Raw genomic sequence first — 14,236 nt, forward strand, 5'->3', positions numbered from 1 at the left:
CGCTGTTTTCCAAATTGAAGTTGGTTCTGTATTCGTAGATTTCTAATGCTTCAAACATTTTTTTTTAGCTTGTCTGCTAATACTATATACCGAAGAAAAATAAAACTGCAGTCATTTTACATAATGTATACGTTATAATTATGTAGCTTACATATTGATATTTATTTCATGTATGAAAATTATTATGAGTTATTTGTGACTTGATTATGACATTACTTTCACGTGAAAATAAATATTTAGTTTAATTTTAGTCTAAAGTCTATAGCTAGTAAAATTAAAAATAGAAGAATGTGTCATCTTGAACTTAATTTTTAAAGCTAAAATGCTCGCCTTTAAGTCGCGGAAGTGACGACTACGAAACGTACTTCATCGTCATTCTCCGTGTTTTAACTCCGCGAATGTGTGGCTGCGTATGTCCCCTCCTCTCCTTCGCTAGTTCACTTCATTTCCCACCACTGCTCACCTCCAGCGCCGGGCAGCAGAATGGCAGCGGCGGCCCCCAACCCGGAGGATTCCGCCAGGAGCTGCAGTAGTGGCGGCACCGGCACACCTAGCGCCCTTGCCGGAGACGGGGACGCCGAGGAGACCGAGGATTTCTCCTCCTCCTCCCACTGCTCGGAGCTGTCTCGGCGGCAGAACGAGCAGAGGAAGCAGGGTTTATTCTGCGATGTGACGCTGGCCTTCAGCAGCGGGGTGGCTACCGGGAGCGTCCAGAGCTGTGAGTTTTCAGCCCACAGGTCTGTCCTGGCTGCGGCCACCGATTATTTCACCCCTCTGCTGGGAGGACAGTTTTCCGAGTCCTTGTCCGGACGGGTAGAGATGAAGGAATGGAGCTCAGAACTGGGGCCGGACCCGGATACGGTGGAGAGTGTCATCCAGTATATGTACACGGGAGAAATACGCGTTAGCACCTGCAATGTACACGAAGTACTGGAGCTAGCTGATAGGTATGAACCGTTTACGATCACTCTTATGTTTACGTGTTTGAGAGACAGACAGACAGTCATTGATGCCGATGGCATGAGGCCTTCGGCGGCTGCAGTGATGCCTTTAAGTATTGCTTTGTGCTCTGCTTGCATTAAACAGTCTTGCCTGGCCTAACCTTCTGAAACAGACTAGTGTTACTAACTGCTAATACGAAGTGCTCATTCTCTTTGTTGTGTTTTCTCTGTTGGCTCTACTTAGATTTCTCCTGCTGCAACTAAAGGATTTCTGTGGTGAGTTCCTTAAGAAGAAGCTGAGCCTGACCAACTGTGTGGCTGTGCACAGTCTAGCCCACATGTACACCTTGGACCAGCTTGCTCTACGGGCTGCAGACATGATCCGCCGCAACTTCCACAAGGTTATCCAGGATGACGAGTTCTACACGCTGCCCTTTCACCTGGTCCGAGACTGGCTGTCCGATGCAGAGATAACAGTGGATTCTGAGGAGGTGCTTTTTGAGGCTGTGGTGAAGTGGGTGCAGAAGAACTCGGAGGAGCGAAGTCGCTACTTTGAGGAGCTGTTCCGTCTCCTGAGGCTGCCCCAAATCAAGCCCACCTACCTGACCAGGGTGGTGAAAAATGAACGGCTGGTGGCTAACAACGAAGCCTGTCTTCGGCTGGTGTCAGAGGCAGTAGAAGGCCACGCCATCCGCTTTGAGAACCTCAAGTCAGCTGATATGGAGTTCTGGTCTTCCCACATGGCCTCCTTTCAGCCTCGCTTTGGCCAGAACATGGACGTTATCATGGTTGTAGGTGGTGTGTCAGAGGGAGGGGACTACCTGAGCGAGTGTGTGGGCTACTTCATTTACGAGGACCGTTGGGTCAACCTGCCGCACATCCACAACCACCTGGATGGCCATGCCATCGCTGCCACCGAGTCCCACGTCTACGTAGCAGGCTCTATGGAACCAGGCTTTGCTAAGACAGTGGAACGGTACAATCCCAATCGTAACACCTGGGAGCAGGTGAGCAACCTGACCACACGTAAGCACTCCTTTGGCCTCACCTGCATTAAGGATATACTGTACAGCATTGGTGGCCACGGAAACTTCAGTCCAGGCTTCAAAGATGTTAGTGTATATGAGCCTGAGCAGGACAAGTGGCACAATCTCGAATCTGCGCCCAAAATCCTGCGGGATGTGAAGGCAGTCAGTGTGGAGGACCGTTATGTGTACGTCACGGCACGCACGCCTGTTGATACGGATAATGAGGACGGACTGAAGACAGTGACCACTCGCTATGACACAGAGAGCCGCCAGTGGCAAGATGTTGATTCCCTGCCCCTTATTGACAACTACTGCATCTTCCAGATGGCTGTGGCCTCTACTAACTTCTACCACACAGCCTCCTGCTGCCCCAAGAGCTACGCAGTGAGGGATGAGGTTGCAAAGCAGAAAATCAGTGTGCGCATCTCTGATGAGATCCTGGAGAGCCTGCCACCAGAGGTTACCAGCATAGAGGGTGCTGCTATCTGCCACTTTGATGAGGATGTCTTTATCATCGGAGGCTGGAAGAACAGCGATGACGTGGACAAGCAGTACCGCAAGGAGGCCTACCGTTACTGTGCTGAGAGGAAGCGCTGGATGCTGCTGCCGCCCATGCCTCAGCCTCGCTGCCGAGCCACCGCCTGCCACGTCCGCATCCCCTATCGTTTCCTGTATGGCTGCCAGCGCTACCCCATGCCCCAGAACCTGGCCCGGCAGCGAGATCGCATGCAGCAGATGCAGCAGCTTCACCGGCGCACGCTCACCCTGCGCCGGCAGCTCCAGTCACAGATAGAGTGCTGAGCAAGTCGGCTCCACTGCAAGCCGCCATTCCATTGCAGCCATCTTCATCAGCCTTCACTCACTCATACGTAACATGCAGCAGAGGGTCCTGTGTCGCTGTCACACTGGATTTCATTAAACTGAACCCTGTGCCATCAGCTCTCATGCTGTGTTGTGTTAAGGACTGATTTGTCGAAAGCCATGAAACGTGCAAGCAGGTGCGTACTGACCGGCTGGTGGTTTGTGAAGAGGTATAAGGCTAATGTAAACATGTGAATAAGAGTGTTATATAGTAGCCAACAACTGAATATCCTCATGTCAAGTATGTTGGTGTAGATGCTGTTTATCTGTGTGTACATAAATAATATAAAACTGTATATGTAAACATTTCTATGGATATTTGACATTCCTTTATTGTATCCCCATACTGGAAAAGCTATGTGATATTAATAATAAGTGCATTCCTGCATTCAGTCCAGTTCGCTTAATGAAATCTCATTCCATTGTAACACTGTGACAATCTCCTCATGAAAGTATAACATCAGTTCAGAAGTCTTAACTCACTCCTCACAAACAGCTTCTATCATAATTGTTCTATTAGAATGGCTCTTCTTGTTACTGTCCAGCCTAGACAAGTAAATATGAACTAATTCAGATAAGATGTTAATCTAAAATCCTGTAGAGTAGTTTGCTTTTTAGATTGCAGTTTCTGTCATTTTTGTTGCTCATGTAACACTTGAAAACTAGTGATCCCTTTCTGAAGAGATGAAGTGATGAGAGAAATGTTCTGGTGAAAAGATGTGATTAGATGTGATGAAATTGTTCCTTTTGAGTTTTCTAAATATTGACATATTCAATCTGGCCACTGAGATAAGCACCAATCACTGGCAGTGGCTGAATCATTGGCTCATTCATTCCTTCCTTCCTTTTTTTTTTTTTTTTTTTTTTTTTTTTTTGCACTTTCACATTGCTCAGTGGTTTCCCATTCATTCAAGAATACATAGAAAATGTGTGTGAGTGCTGGAGAATGTATGATTTGTGTTTGCAGGGCAAAGCTTCTCTACAACTGCACTTTTTGACATCTAACTTTAAAGTCTTATATAAACATAGGGATTTAATTTGCCACTGCACTTTGACTTTGCATTTCATTTGTTCCATATCAGACAAGGTGATTGTACTTTGGAAAGAGTTTGTTTTAGCTATCTTCCAGACAGTAAGATGTGATGCTCTTTGAAAAGAAGTTCTCATTATTTGTGGATTTGTTTCCAACATTAAAGGTCTTGTAAGACCTTGTGTTACTGTACTTCACCTGAAGCTGGATGTATATCAGAGATCTGCATTATTGTTCTGTGGTTTCTTTTCACCCTCCAAAGAGGCTTAGAGGTGAGATGAAAAGGAGTCAGATTTATAGGCAAAATGAAAGGGATTGTTTTATGAATGTGTTGTGACTGACATTCAGAAATTCCCGATGTCCATGCAGCGCCTGTTGCGGCCTAATGGTTACAGAGCGTAGAAATGATATTCATTTCCACTTTATGACCAACATAGATAGCACTGCAAATATTACGTGTAATAAGCTATGTAATTTTCTTTGCATGTGATAGTCTGACATTGTGTCCTTATATTGGATGTAATAAATGCTCATGTCATCACTTGCGATTAAAGCTGTTTTGTAAGACAAATGGTTGGTGCGTTATTGCTTCGTTGGCCTAGTTGAATGATTTACTACACCGAAGTCCTGATGTTACCTGCATCTAATAGAAAACTGTTACGTTGCTGTTAACTGCTTAGTTCCACAGTGGAAGCTTTCAGAGTAAGAAGTTACAAGGTTCAACAAACCGGGTGGGAACCTTGTATCGCTGCCTTTGCTTTCTGGGGAAGAGTACAGAGCGTCCCAACTCAAGTTATAAAAGTGGAAGTGCTGCATTAACGTGTTTCTCACAGGCTGGCAATTGTGATCACACCCGGCGAAAAAGAATCTTTTGGTTCATTTAGGCTAGAAATGGGGCTACGTAAAATCTAAAATTATCTTAATTTTCATCATAATTTGTCTAGACAGTTTCTATCCACTTTCCAGTACGCATAACATCTCATTCAGTGGGAAATCGCGAACAAATTTACTGTCTACCTTTTGGTCATTAAACTGGGATTGCTAAACAGTGTTTACCGACATATTCGATAGTACGCGAAGGCAACGGAACTGCTCCTCCTGACGCGCACGGAAACACTGTAATCGACCACATAGCAACATTTTTAACGTAAGCTACACATCAACGGAGGCTGACAACCAATGACACGACTTTTGTCAAAATAACCCCCGAATTCAAGAAAATGGTAATCTCATTCAGCAACTTTTGATGGAGGTGCGAAGCACCAGAAAGGATGCACGCTACACTTACGAACTTGCATACTAGCTAGCTAAGCGTGTCAGCCTTTGCTCTGTACTAGCAGTTACCGAAGTGTTGCAACATTTAGCTAACATTACGTTAGACTGAAGTGTACAGTCAGCAAATTACAGTTCAAGAAACCGATTTTTATTATGACTGGGACGTCAGCTGGGCAACTGTTATGCAGGAAGGAAGTGAGTTTGCTAACTATGTTCAAATTGGTGCTAGCACCTTGCAGGTTAGCTAATCGATTTGATGCCGAAACAGAATCACTGTCTCTCTTCTTAAAAAGTCTTAACCCACCGTCTTTTATATTTCCAATGCTAAGGTACCAGAATTATCCAACCCGTCAGTGTGTATGAAGGACCCTCAGAGGGTACAGGAGATCCTGCAGTCCATGGTGAAGGCTGGCTCCAACACTCTGCAGGTATGGGACATTTGTGTCATGGTTCGGTGTCTCCAAACACAGTGTTTGCTCTATACGGGGCTTATGAATTTGTATTATTTTTAATATTTTTCACGCAGGTGATCTCGGATTTTGACATGACGCTAACGAGATTTGAATACAATGGCAAGAGGTGCCCTACCTGCCACAGTAAGTTCACTGCTGCATTGGCTGTGGTTTGAGGTGGTCATGAGGTTGGTTTTGGCCAAGCACAAATTCCTGCTTGGCATTTTGTCTGTCTGTTTTATTTGCAGATATTCTTGACAACAGCCGCCTGATCTCCAGTGACTGCAGAGACAAGGTAAAACTTAGGCTCTAATTGGCAGAACTAGTGCCATTAATAGATTCTTATCCACTTGTACCCATCAGACATAACTATATGAAACATTTTTAGATATTGTTGTTAGATATTATGAGTGAGCAACATTTGTGTATGCTTTTATTGCAAAGTTTTAGAAATGACAATGTTCAAATTGCAAGCTGCAGACTACTTTCTAACATACACAGTTTTTAACTTTAAAATCCTTATTATTTTATTCATTCGGTCTCTCATGTTTAACTTGTCTGCCCTCTTGTGGGCAATAGAAAGAATTTAAACAGACTCCCTGAAGTGATCTGTGGCTTGCATCTATTCAGCAGTGATGCACAGTGAAGGCTCCATGTTATAGTCTTCCTGCTGCTCAGTCTTCCTTTTTTTTGTATCTGCAGTGATCCATTTTAATATTCACTAAGACCACATGTTGCTTCAGAATTATATAGGGATTATATTAGATTTTTGAGGAGACTGTCTAGTTGTTGTTAGTATTGTAACCATAGACAGAAACTTATTATACTCAAAATGCACTCTTATGGTTTTCAACTGAGTCCCTTGGATATAATTTGAGTATTGTCCTGTGTCCATCAGCTGAAGGACCTGCTGGACACATACTACCCCATAGAGATCGACTCTTCACGGTCAGTAGAGGAAAAGCTGCCCCTTATGGTGGAATGGTGAGTGCCTGATACAGCTTCGACTAGGAAAATTTGTATTCTGTATCCTAATGTGTTCATAACATTTTGCTCCCTCTATATTTCACAGGTGGACTAAAGCCCACGAGCTGCTGGTACAGCAGAAGATTAGGAAAGACCAGCTGGCCGTGGCGGTTCAGGAGTCTGATGCCATGCTGAGGTCAGAAATCCTGCTCCCTCTGCAGGCCAGAGGATCTCTTTCACAGTTAAAATGTTATAGTTATTTGATAATATGCGCACATTAATAATGAGTCCATGTCTCAACAGGGAGGGCTACCAGCTCTTCTTTGACCACCTGCAGGAGCACAGCATCCCTCTGCTCATCTTCTCTGCTGGAATTGGAGACATCCTGGAAGAGGTGATTCACCAAGCTGGCGTCTTCCACTCCAACGTCAAAGTCTTCTCCAACTACATGGACTTTGATGAATTTGTGAGTAGCCACACCACAAACTTATGATTTGATCCCCACACCAGGAACTAAAATAATATATACATTTTAATTTGCTGGTACAGGGAGTCCTGAGGGCTTTCAAGGGTGAGCTGATCCACATCTACAATAAGAGGGAAGGCGCGCTGCTCAACACTGGCCATTTCCAGGAGCTGCGGACGCGGCCTAACGTGCTGCTACTGGGAGACTCTCTTGGAGATCTGAACATGGCCGACGGGGTGCAAGATATGGAGAACATCCTCAAGATTGGATTCCTCAATGACAAGGTAAATAAAAAGCACACGCTCTCACATTCATCGAAATGATTGGATCACAATCTTCAGTTGCTGCTGCCTGAAGATGAACGCTCACCTTTAGTCATCTTCTGACATTTTTATACACTTCTCACCTGTTTCTTTTCGTTTTCTTCTTCAGGTGGACGAGAGGAAACAATCTTACTTGGACTCTTATGACATTGTTTTGGTAAAAGACGAGACCTTGGAAGTCCCTAATGCTGTTCTGCTCTACCTCACTGGTAATAAGTGAACTGAGAATACCACTGGACACTTGGTATCGGACTCTCTGGTACATCCCACCCAGAAAATGCCAGCTTATGTTTTTTTTTTTTTTCTACAACCATCTAAGAATGTGTCATTCTTGTTTTATAAAACTATTCACAAGTCCTCTTGACAGTCGCAGCTCACCCACAGCACCCTTCTATATCTTTGTTCTTTGGCCCTCCTCTCACTGTTTTTGGATCATACTGTATGTGACAAAAACCAGATTTGCACTGTCCACCTGCTGTACTGCATGTAAACTGTGTGTTCATGCAGGGGAAGGTTGGTGTCGTCAGACAGTTTCAGTGGTGTATGACATAATGATAAAGGGAAAGAAACACGCACAACATAAATGGCAGCACCTGACCCTGTCTTTGGTTTGAAACCGATTTCCAGACTCTTACAATAAAGCGGTTTTTAGTGAATTTTATCCTGCAACTTGAAATTTTTAAAAAATGTTTTTAACATTTCTCACAGTTTCAAGTCCTTCAGTTTCTGGTCACATTGTTCAGCACCAGTACAAGGTGTTTTTTTTTAATGGAAACTGTGGGGCTTTTTTCTAATTAACACCACAGTGCTACTCAGCTCTGAGGACCACATTTGATAAAAGTCAAGGTGAACAAAACAGAAACAGAAATAAAAAAAAAAAGTATGACACAGGATTACAACATGACGTGACATCTGTCACTTGTGGACAACGTGCCATAGTCAGTTGTGCATTTTTTGGTCTAATAGCTAAACTCATCTTCTCTTCACATGTTACAACTTGTCTGCAATAAAATGTGGTTTCATCTCTTTCTGACCATCGCGTTTCATTAAAAATGTTATAAAAATTCAGAGCACTGAATTAAAGTCTACCAAACTAATTCACAGGTGCAGCTCTGCACTTGGACAGTGAGCAGCTGTCTTCATTTTATTTAAAAAAAAAAAAAACCTTTTATGTTCCACAACACACTTTGTAATATAATTTTCTAGAATAGATTTTCACTCCCAAAAACACTGTACAACCAGTGGTTTTTCATCACTTATGTGACAGACTGCGCCGACTAATTTCTATGAAATGGTTTGTTCTGGGAGAAGGGCCCAGCCAATATGGCTTTCTCAGTGTGCCCTTCTCAACAAAACACAATTTCACCACTGACCATTTTTCTGTCCTTAGCACTTCCCAACACCTGTGTCTTTTGCACAACATGCTCACCCCTCAAATACAGAAGTTTTCCTGTGCTGTCTGCCTGTTCAGCCGCTTTGACTGACCGATTCTGCCGCTACGGGTGTAAGACAGCACCGATATATTTTAACTTTACATAGCAAACTATCCGACTGCCTAAAGGCTCAACAATGTTTCAATCATGGAAACATTTTAAAAATAGGTAGCACGACAGTTGCTAAGGTGACAGTATAACCCCAACCACTGCATGCCAGCTCTTAGCACCACAGAAATACTCCATGTGCTCCCTCTACAACTCGTCCCGTCTCGCTTGCTCAGGCTCCTCACCCTCCTTGAGTTTCAGTTCATCCTCTACGATTTTCCCATCTTTATTGTGGTCTTGATTATTGAACATGTCCTTAATGATGCTGTCGGCATCGGCCCCTGGATGAAGACGCCCTTTTCCCTCCTTAACTTGGAGCATGATGAAGGCTGAAAACTGGAGAAAACAATGAGATACGGCCGCACTGTTGAAAGCATTTTCAGCATTTATGTCCCAACTATTTGTCTCGCTTTAAAAGATACAACTAGAGAAAATTACTTCTCTGCTTACCTCCTCTAGAGGGACCTCTTTGTTACCGTTGAGGTCCATAGCAGGAAAGAGGGGATCTGGGCCGTCTCCCAGCCACACGAACATGTAGCCTTCAGGCACACCCTTCTGCAGCTTCACCAACTCCAGCTCAAAGAAGAGAACTGCACTAGCGGGAACTCCTCCGGCTGGGGACGCCAAGACAGAAGAGGGAAGCCATGATTGGAGTAAAAGGAAAGTGCGTCCAGAGTATGATTTGAGCAGTTCCACTGACTGACCTCCATTTTCACCATGTGCCCAGTGTGGGGGAATGACAACTTCCCTCCTCTCACCCACACACATGCTGCTCAATCCTTTCTCCAGACCTGGAATCACCTTGTTTGCTCCGAGAGTCGTGATGGAAGGTGAGTCGAACTGGTCCCTGGAAAAGGAGCACATAACCTCTTACTTCTTGATTTAAAAAAAAAAAAAAAATCGCAGCTAAATAAGACTTTTCCTCTTATTAAAACCTTGAGCCATGCAGGCATACGTGCTTGTGTCATGGATAGGTATGTGGTACGCAGTCCCAAGCCCACTGAACTCTGTCAGACAAGGAGCCGGCAATGATTACATGCATGAACCAGGAGGAGGAGGAAGAGGAGGAAGGAGAGGATGCAGTGCACCAGAGTGAACAGCAGAGGACGCTCACGAGGAGTACAGCAGGGTGCCGTCCATCAAGGAGCAATTATAACGATACTGAATCAAATCGTCGGCTTCGCTGGTCATGCTGCACTCCTGAGGTCTGTGGGTAACTTTAATCTCGACCGGGTCTTTGGGGTTGTGGAAATCAATGACGTGAATGTCAAAGACCAGCACAGCAGAGCTGGGGATGAGGTCTCCTGCAGGGGGAGCAAAAAAAACACCAGGGCAGTGATGCTTTAGCAGACTATTTCAAGTGTTCTGTGAATGCGGTGCGAGACTCACCTACTCCTTCCTCGCCGTACGCCATGTGAGGAGGGACGATGACCCTTCGCTTTTCTCCGATGCACAGCCCCTGCAGAGCTTTGTCCATCCCTTGGATCACGTATCCCATGCCGATGTAAGTGTTGTAGGTGCTGTTTCGCTGGTAGCTGACACAGGAAGCGTTGAACTCAGAGTGAGTTTCACTTGACATTTTTTATTGCTTTCCGAGGGACGAGGAAAAAATCTGGAGGTTTACCTCGAGTCGAAGGCCGTGCCGTCCTGGAAGGTGCCGTTGTAGTGGTAGCGAATGTAATCTCCGGTCACTGTCCTGCGGGTGCAGCCCTCGGGCACCTCCTTCACCTCCACAATCAGATCGTCCTTAGGGTTGAACACATCAAGCAGCAGCACCTCGAACACCAGCGTGGCCTGAGGAGGGACCCGAGTTCCTGTTAGGGAAGAAAGATTTCAGGTCATATCAGTGTGTTTTGGACCTTTTGACTTGCTGAAAATAACATCTGCGAAATCTGCTGACTAAAGTAAATGAGATTAAATGCTCACTGCAAGAGCTGATCTACCTAAAAGACCTTTCAGACTTCATCACACACATACAAAACAACTGTAAAATGCCACTAAACGATACTTGAAGCAGATCAGAAGAATAAGGATCAGCTGCCACACTGTTGTAACTCTTTCTGTGCGGCCCCTGGTCTTCGACAGTCCACCTCTTTAACAGCCATGTGAAGCGACAACATTTCGTACCAGAGCCGCTCTCTCCATATGCCAGGAAGGGCGGGACGATGATGATCCTCCTCTCCCCAACACACATGCCCAAGAGACCCTCGTCCAGGCCTTTGATGAGGTAACCCTGCCCCACGTAGGTGTCATAGGTCGCATTCCTCGAGTAACTAAAGGAAGGACAATTCAAAGCTCTTGAAAATCCCAGAAGCGGACCAGAGTCGGCTGGACGTCTCACCTCAAAGCACCACACTGCGGCCTCACCTGGAGTCGAAGGCGTCGCCAGACAGCAGTGTGCCGTTGTAGTGGTAACGGATGAAATCTGAGGCCGCGGTGTTGCGGCTGCAGCTCGCGGGTTTGCTGAGCGTGCGGATCTGAACCGTGTCGTCGGCGTGCCATATGTCCAGCAGGAGAACATCATACACCAGCACGGCGTCGGGGGGGATTATGCCACCTGTAAAAGGAGCAACACAGATTGGCTTAAACCAGCACAGGTAATGTCACAAACCAAGAGCTGCTGTTCGTGCGCTGATCCGCACCTGTTCCGACGCTTCCGTAGGCCAGATGCGGGGGGATTGTGATCCTCCTGCGCTCATTGACACACATGCCCTGAAGGCCGCGGTCCATCCCGGTGATGAGTCTGCCCAGGCCCACCTGGCTGATGAAGGCTTTGCCTCGCTCATGACTGCAGGCAGAAAGGTGGAGCAGGATGAGGGTGAAAAATCATCGGAATTTAAGTTACGCTGGGAAATTACTTCTCTGCATTTAACCCGTCACTGATTGAAACACACACACGTAACATGCAGTGAACATGCAGTGAAACACACAGGAGCAGTGGGCTGCACCAAGCGCCCGGGGAGCATATATTGGGGGTTAAGTGCCTTGCTCAAGGGCACGTCAGCTAATGGGGGGTGGGGACATTATCACTCCACCACACTCAAATTTTTCCTGTGGGGGAATCGAACCAGCAACCCTCTGATCACAAGCCGCTTCTCCAACCTCTAGGCCACGGCTGCCCCCACTAAAGGTCGTAAAGCAGGTAGAAATGTCAAACTGTGAGGCAAGAAAAACACCATTTAAAATATGTGTTCCAGAGACTCAGGTCAAGGTGCCATAATGTTTTATGGTGCTACAAACTCTGCATTCAATGTCCCATCACCGTGAGCACAGAAAAACTCGACCTCAGCTTTACCTACAGTCAATCGCTCCGAAAATCCGTGCATTTTCATGGAAACACAGAGTTTTTAACTTATCAAAGTGGTGTAGTCAGACAGACATGAGTCAAGAGATTGACACGTCTGCAGTTGTTATTACAGCTGCAGTTAAGCGTCCCATCAGCGTACAGGACTGCTGCACTTCCTGAGCTTATCCTATCAGTGTCTCCATCATAATGAATAACTTCAGTGTGCAGAGACATACATCGTAATGCACGTTGCACTGTTTTAACGTAAGGAAAAGCGTAACTACCTCGGAAAGAGCAAGCTAGCATGACACGCTGCTCGCTAACGTTACGCTTTAACGGTTTGCAGGCGAGCTGTGCGTTTAGCTGAAGCTCAACTTTAACCATGAGAGGCTGACGTCCATGTAGGAAGACAGACAGTCAGTCCAGATTAACTGGCAACACATAAATAACAATAAAATGGTGCATTTCGCCGTGACTTCACCTGGAGTCAAACTTTTTCCCGTCCGCAAAGAAAGTGCCGTTAAAATGATAACGGATAAAATCTTCTGTCCGCACTTCTCGAGGACAAACTCTCGGTATGTCGTACCGATCGACAACAACGTCCACTAACGGCCCGGGGTTGCAATACACTGTTGCTACATGGAGGAGAAATAAAAGCGAATATCCTGTCAGATCCATCTGGCAAAGTTGTGACAATAACTGCGGAAGCTCGCAGTGCAGAGAGCTCGTCTGCCAGCGGGGTGATGCGGCTCAACAGGCGAAAAAGAAGCGCCGCAAGGAGCCCTGCGACGCGGAGCTGTTGTCAAGGCAACTGCAACGAGACAGACTACTTCCGGTTGTGATTACAAAATAAACGCCTTCTCAAACGATATGTTGAATCTAACTATGCCACAGTGGTAACTCATGCTGGACTCAAGATACCAAACATGTTTTTTTTAAACCAACACATGGCTGAATTACCCCCTCAATTTCAATATTTCCCACAACATAACCAATCAATGAAGAACCAGTGGATGCAGATGATACTGTCAGATACTGTCACTTTCAAAAAAGTGGGGAAAAACATTTTTAAGTGGCTAAAGTTGTATAAGTGTCCAAATTTAGTCAGAGGTATAAAACAAGGTTTAGCCCTCTTTTTCTTGTCTTTCTTAATATCAACTTAGAGTTTAGCACAGATTGACTTTTGATTAACTTTCAGGAGCACCAGTACGTTTTTGAAAATATATACACAAAAAGTCTATTTCAAACAAATATTAACGTGTCGACTGCCAGTCTCCAGTTATTCTGTCTGACGCCATATATGACTTATCTGACCGAGCTTGAGTGTGACGAAGGACATGTCGTCACCTGGCTTTGCACATACAGCAGCATGCACTTTGACTGAGTGTGACTACATATGCATTTTAATAACTGCACAGGCACTTTAAGAGCAACAGTACTTTACTGAAGATTTGAGCAATACATTTTAACACATTGCTTGATTACACATTTGTATGGATACATTTACCGTTATATTTATTGTCCTTTTTCAGGACTGACTTTGCTGATAGGTGCTGTGTGGGGCACACAGTTTCACCTAGATGAGAGAGACATAGTATTAAATGTGTATATTTAATATGTGTTAATTGGTTAAAAACGAGCTAAGCTAAGCTAAGCTGTATTGGGTTGCTCAGTGTGTGCATTAAGTAGATCAAGAAGTGTTGTGTACTCACCAGTTTTTGTGTTTTCAGGGTGTGCGGGCAAAAGGCTTCCCCAGGCAACAGACACAGATTTTATAGTTCCCGGGGTAAACCAAGTGTGAATTGGTGTGGGGTGATGGATATGTGTGCAGTGTAGTACAACAAATGTAAGGTGATTTAGATGTGTTTGTTTTCAGTAACAGTTCATGTAAATGCATATGTATAGGTTACAGAACATGTTTGTATATATATTAAGATATAAAAATGGTGGGTTACTTATGCTGGCAGGCAGTGGATCCCCGTGGGTGGAATCTTCCAGAGTCATTAGCTGAGACACACTATATATAGGCGCCATTTTAACAACATGAGTGTTGTTGCTGTTCTGATG

The 14,236-nt window shown here is 45.0% G+C and overlaps 3 protein-coding genes across 7 annotated transcripts; 2 read left to right on the top strand and 1 right to left on the bottom strand.

Moving 5' to 3' along the window:
* The first annotated feature begins 365 nt into the window (after positions 1-365).
* LOC124073704 (kelch-like protein 11) lies at positions 366-4,431 on the top strand. Its single transcript, XM_046416115.1, has 2 exons — positions 366-947; positions 1,186-4,431. The coding sequence occupies exons 1-2, from the start codon at positions 484-486 to the stop codon at positions 2,768-2,770; spliced, it is 2,049 nt and encodes a 682-aa protein (XP_046272071.1). The 5' UTR covers positions 366-483; the 3' UTR covers positions 2,771-4,431.
* Positions 4,432-4,692: 261 nt separating this feature from the next.
* On the top strand, positions 4,693-8,375 carry LOC124073437 (cytosolic 5'-nucleotidase 3A-like). 3 transcript variants are annotated; one of them, XM_046415650.1, is made up of 9 exons: positions 4,693-5,083; positions 5,465-5,563; positions 5,662-5,731; positions 5,836-5,882; positions 6,486-6,571; positions 6,660-6,749; positions 6,857-7,019; positions 7,103-7,303; positions 7,452-8,375. In XM_046415650.1, exons 1-9 carry the CDS (start codon positions 5,081-5,083, stop codon positions 7,560-7,562), a joined length of 870 nt encoding a protein of 289 aa, XP_046271606.1. In that variant the 5' UTR covers positions 4,693-5,080; the 3' UTR covers positions 7,563-8,375. The 3 variants fall into 3 exon arrangements, with proteins under 3 accessions (XP_046271606.1, XP_046271607.1, XP_046271605.1); XM_046415651.1 differs by having other exon boundaries at positions 4,693-5,007; XM_046415649.1 differs by lacking the exon at positions 4,693-5,083 and adding an exon at positions 5,104-5,330.
* Positions 8,376-8,500: 125 nt separating this feature from the next.
* Positions 8,501-13,946, bottom strand: fkbp10a (FKBP prolyl isomerase 10a). 3 transcript variants are annotated; one of them, XM_046415647.1, is made up of 10 exons: positions 13,882-13,946; positions 11,526-11,671; positions 11,251-11,440; positions 11,011-11,156; positions 10,508-10,697; positions 10,273-10,418; positions 9,998-10,187; positions 9,588-9,730; positions 9,334-9,497; positions 8,501-9,219 (listed from the first exon to the last, which is right to left on the bottom strand). In XM_046415647.1, the coding sequence occupies exons 2-10, from the start codon at positions 11,611-11,613 to the stop codon at positions 9,031-9,033; spliced, it is 1,446 nt and encodes a 481-aa protein (XP_046271603.1). In that variant the 5' UTR covers positions 11,614-11,671; positions 13,882-13,946; the 3' UTR covers positions 8,501-9,030. The 3 variants fall into 3 exon arrangements, with proteins under 3 accessions (XP_046271603.1, XP_046271604.1, XP_046271602.1); XM_046415648.1 differs by lacking the exon at positions 13,882-13,946 and adding an exon at positions 13,677-13,730; XM_046415646.1 differs by lacking the exon at positions 13,882-13,946 and adding an exon at positions 12,651-12,936.
* Between the last annotated feature and the right edge of the window lie 290 nt (positions 13,947-14,236).

Source organism: Scatophagus argus, chromosome 16 (assembly GCF_020382885.2).
Source record: "Scatophagus argus isolate fScaArg1 chromosome 16, fScaArg1.pri, whole genome shotgun sequence".
NCBI lineage: Eukaryota > Metazoa > Chordata > Actinopteri > Scatophagidae > Scatophagus > Scatophagus argus.

Excerpts from the sequence above, each read along its gene's own strand:
- LOC124073704 (XM_046416115.1), top strand. The coding sequence starts at position 484 with ATGGCAGCGGCGGCCCCCAACCCGGAGGATTCCGCCAGGAGCTGCAGT. Across the intron at positions 948-1,185 it reads GTACTGGAGCTAGCTGATAG|ATTTCTCCTGCTGCAACTAA; the intron begins GTATGAACCGTT and ends GGCTCTACTTAG.
- LOC124073437 (XM_046415649.1), top strand. The coding sequence starts at position 5,289 with ATGACTGGGACGTCAGCTGGGCAACTGTTATGCAGGAAGGAA. Across the intron at positions 5,331-5,464 it reads AACTGTTATGCAGGAAGGAA|GTACCAGAATTATCCAACCC; the intron begins GTGAGTTTGCTA and ends TCCAATGCTAAG. Across the intron at positions 6,750-6,856 it reads GAGTCTGATGCCATGCTGAG|GGAGGGCTACCAGCTCTTCT; the intron begins GTCAGAAATCCT and ends ATGTCTCAACAG.
- fkbp10a (XM_046415646.1), bottom strand. The coding sequence starts at position 12,847 with ATGGATCTGACAGGATATTCGCTTTTATTTCTCCTCCATGTAGCAACA. Across the intron at positions 11,441-11,525 it reads CTACGGAAGCGTCGGAACAG|GTGGCATAATCCCCCCCGAC; the intron begins GTGCGGATCAGC and ends CTCCTTTTACAG. Across the intron at positions 9,220-9,333 it reads AAGAGGTCCCTCTAGAGGAG|TTTTCAGCCTTCATCATGCT; the intron begins GTAAGCAGAGAA and ends TGTTTTCTCCAG.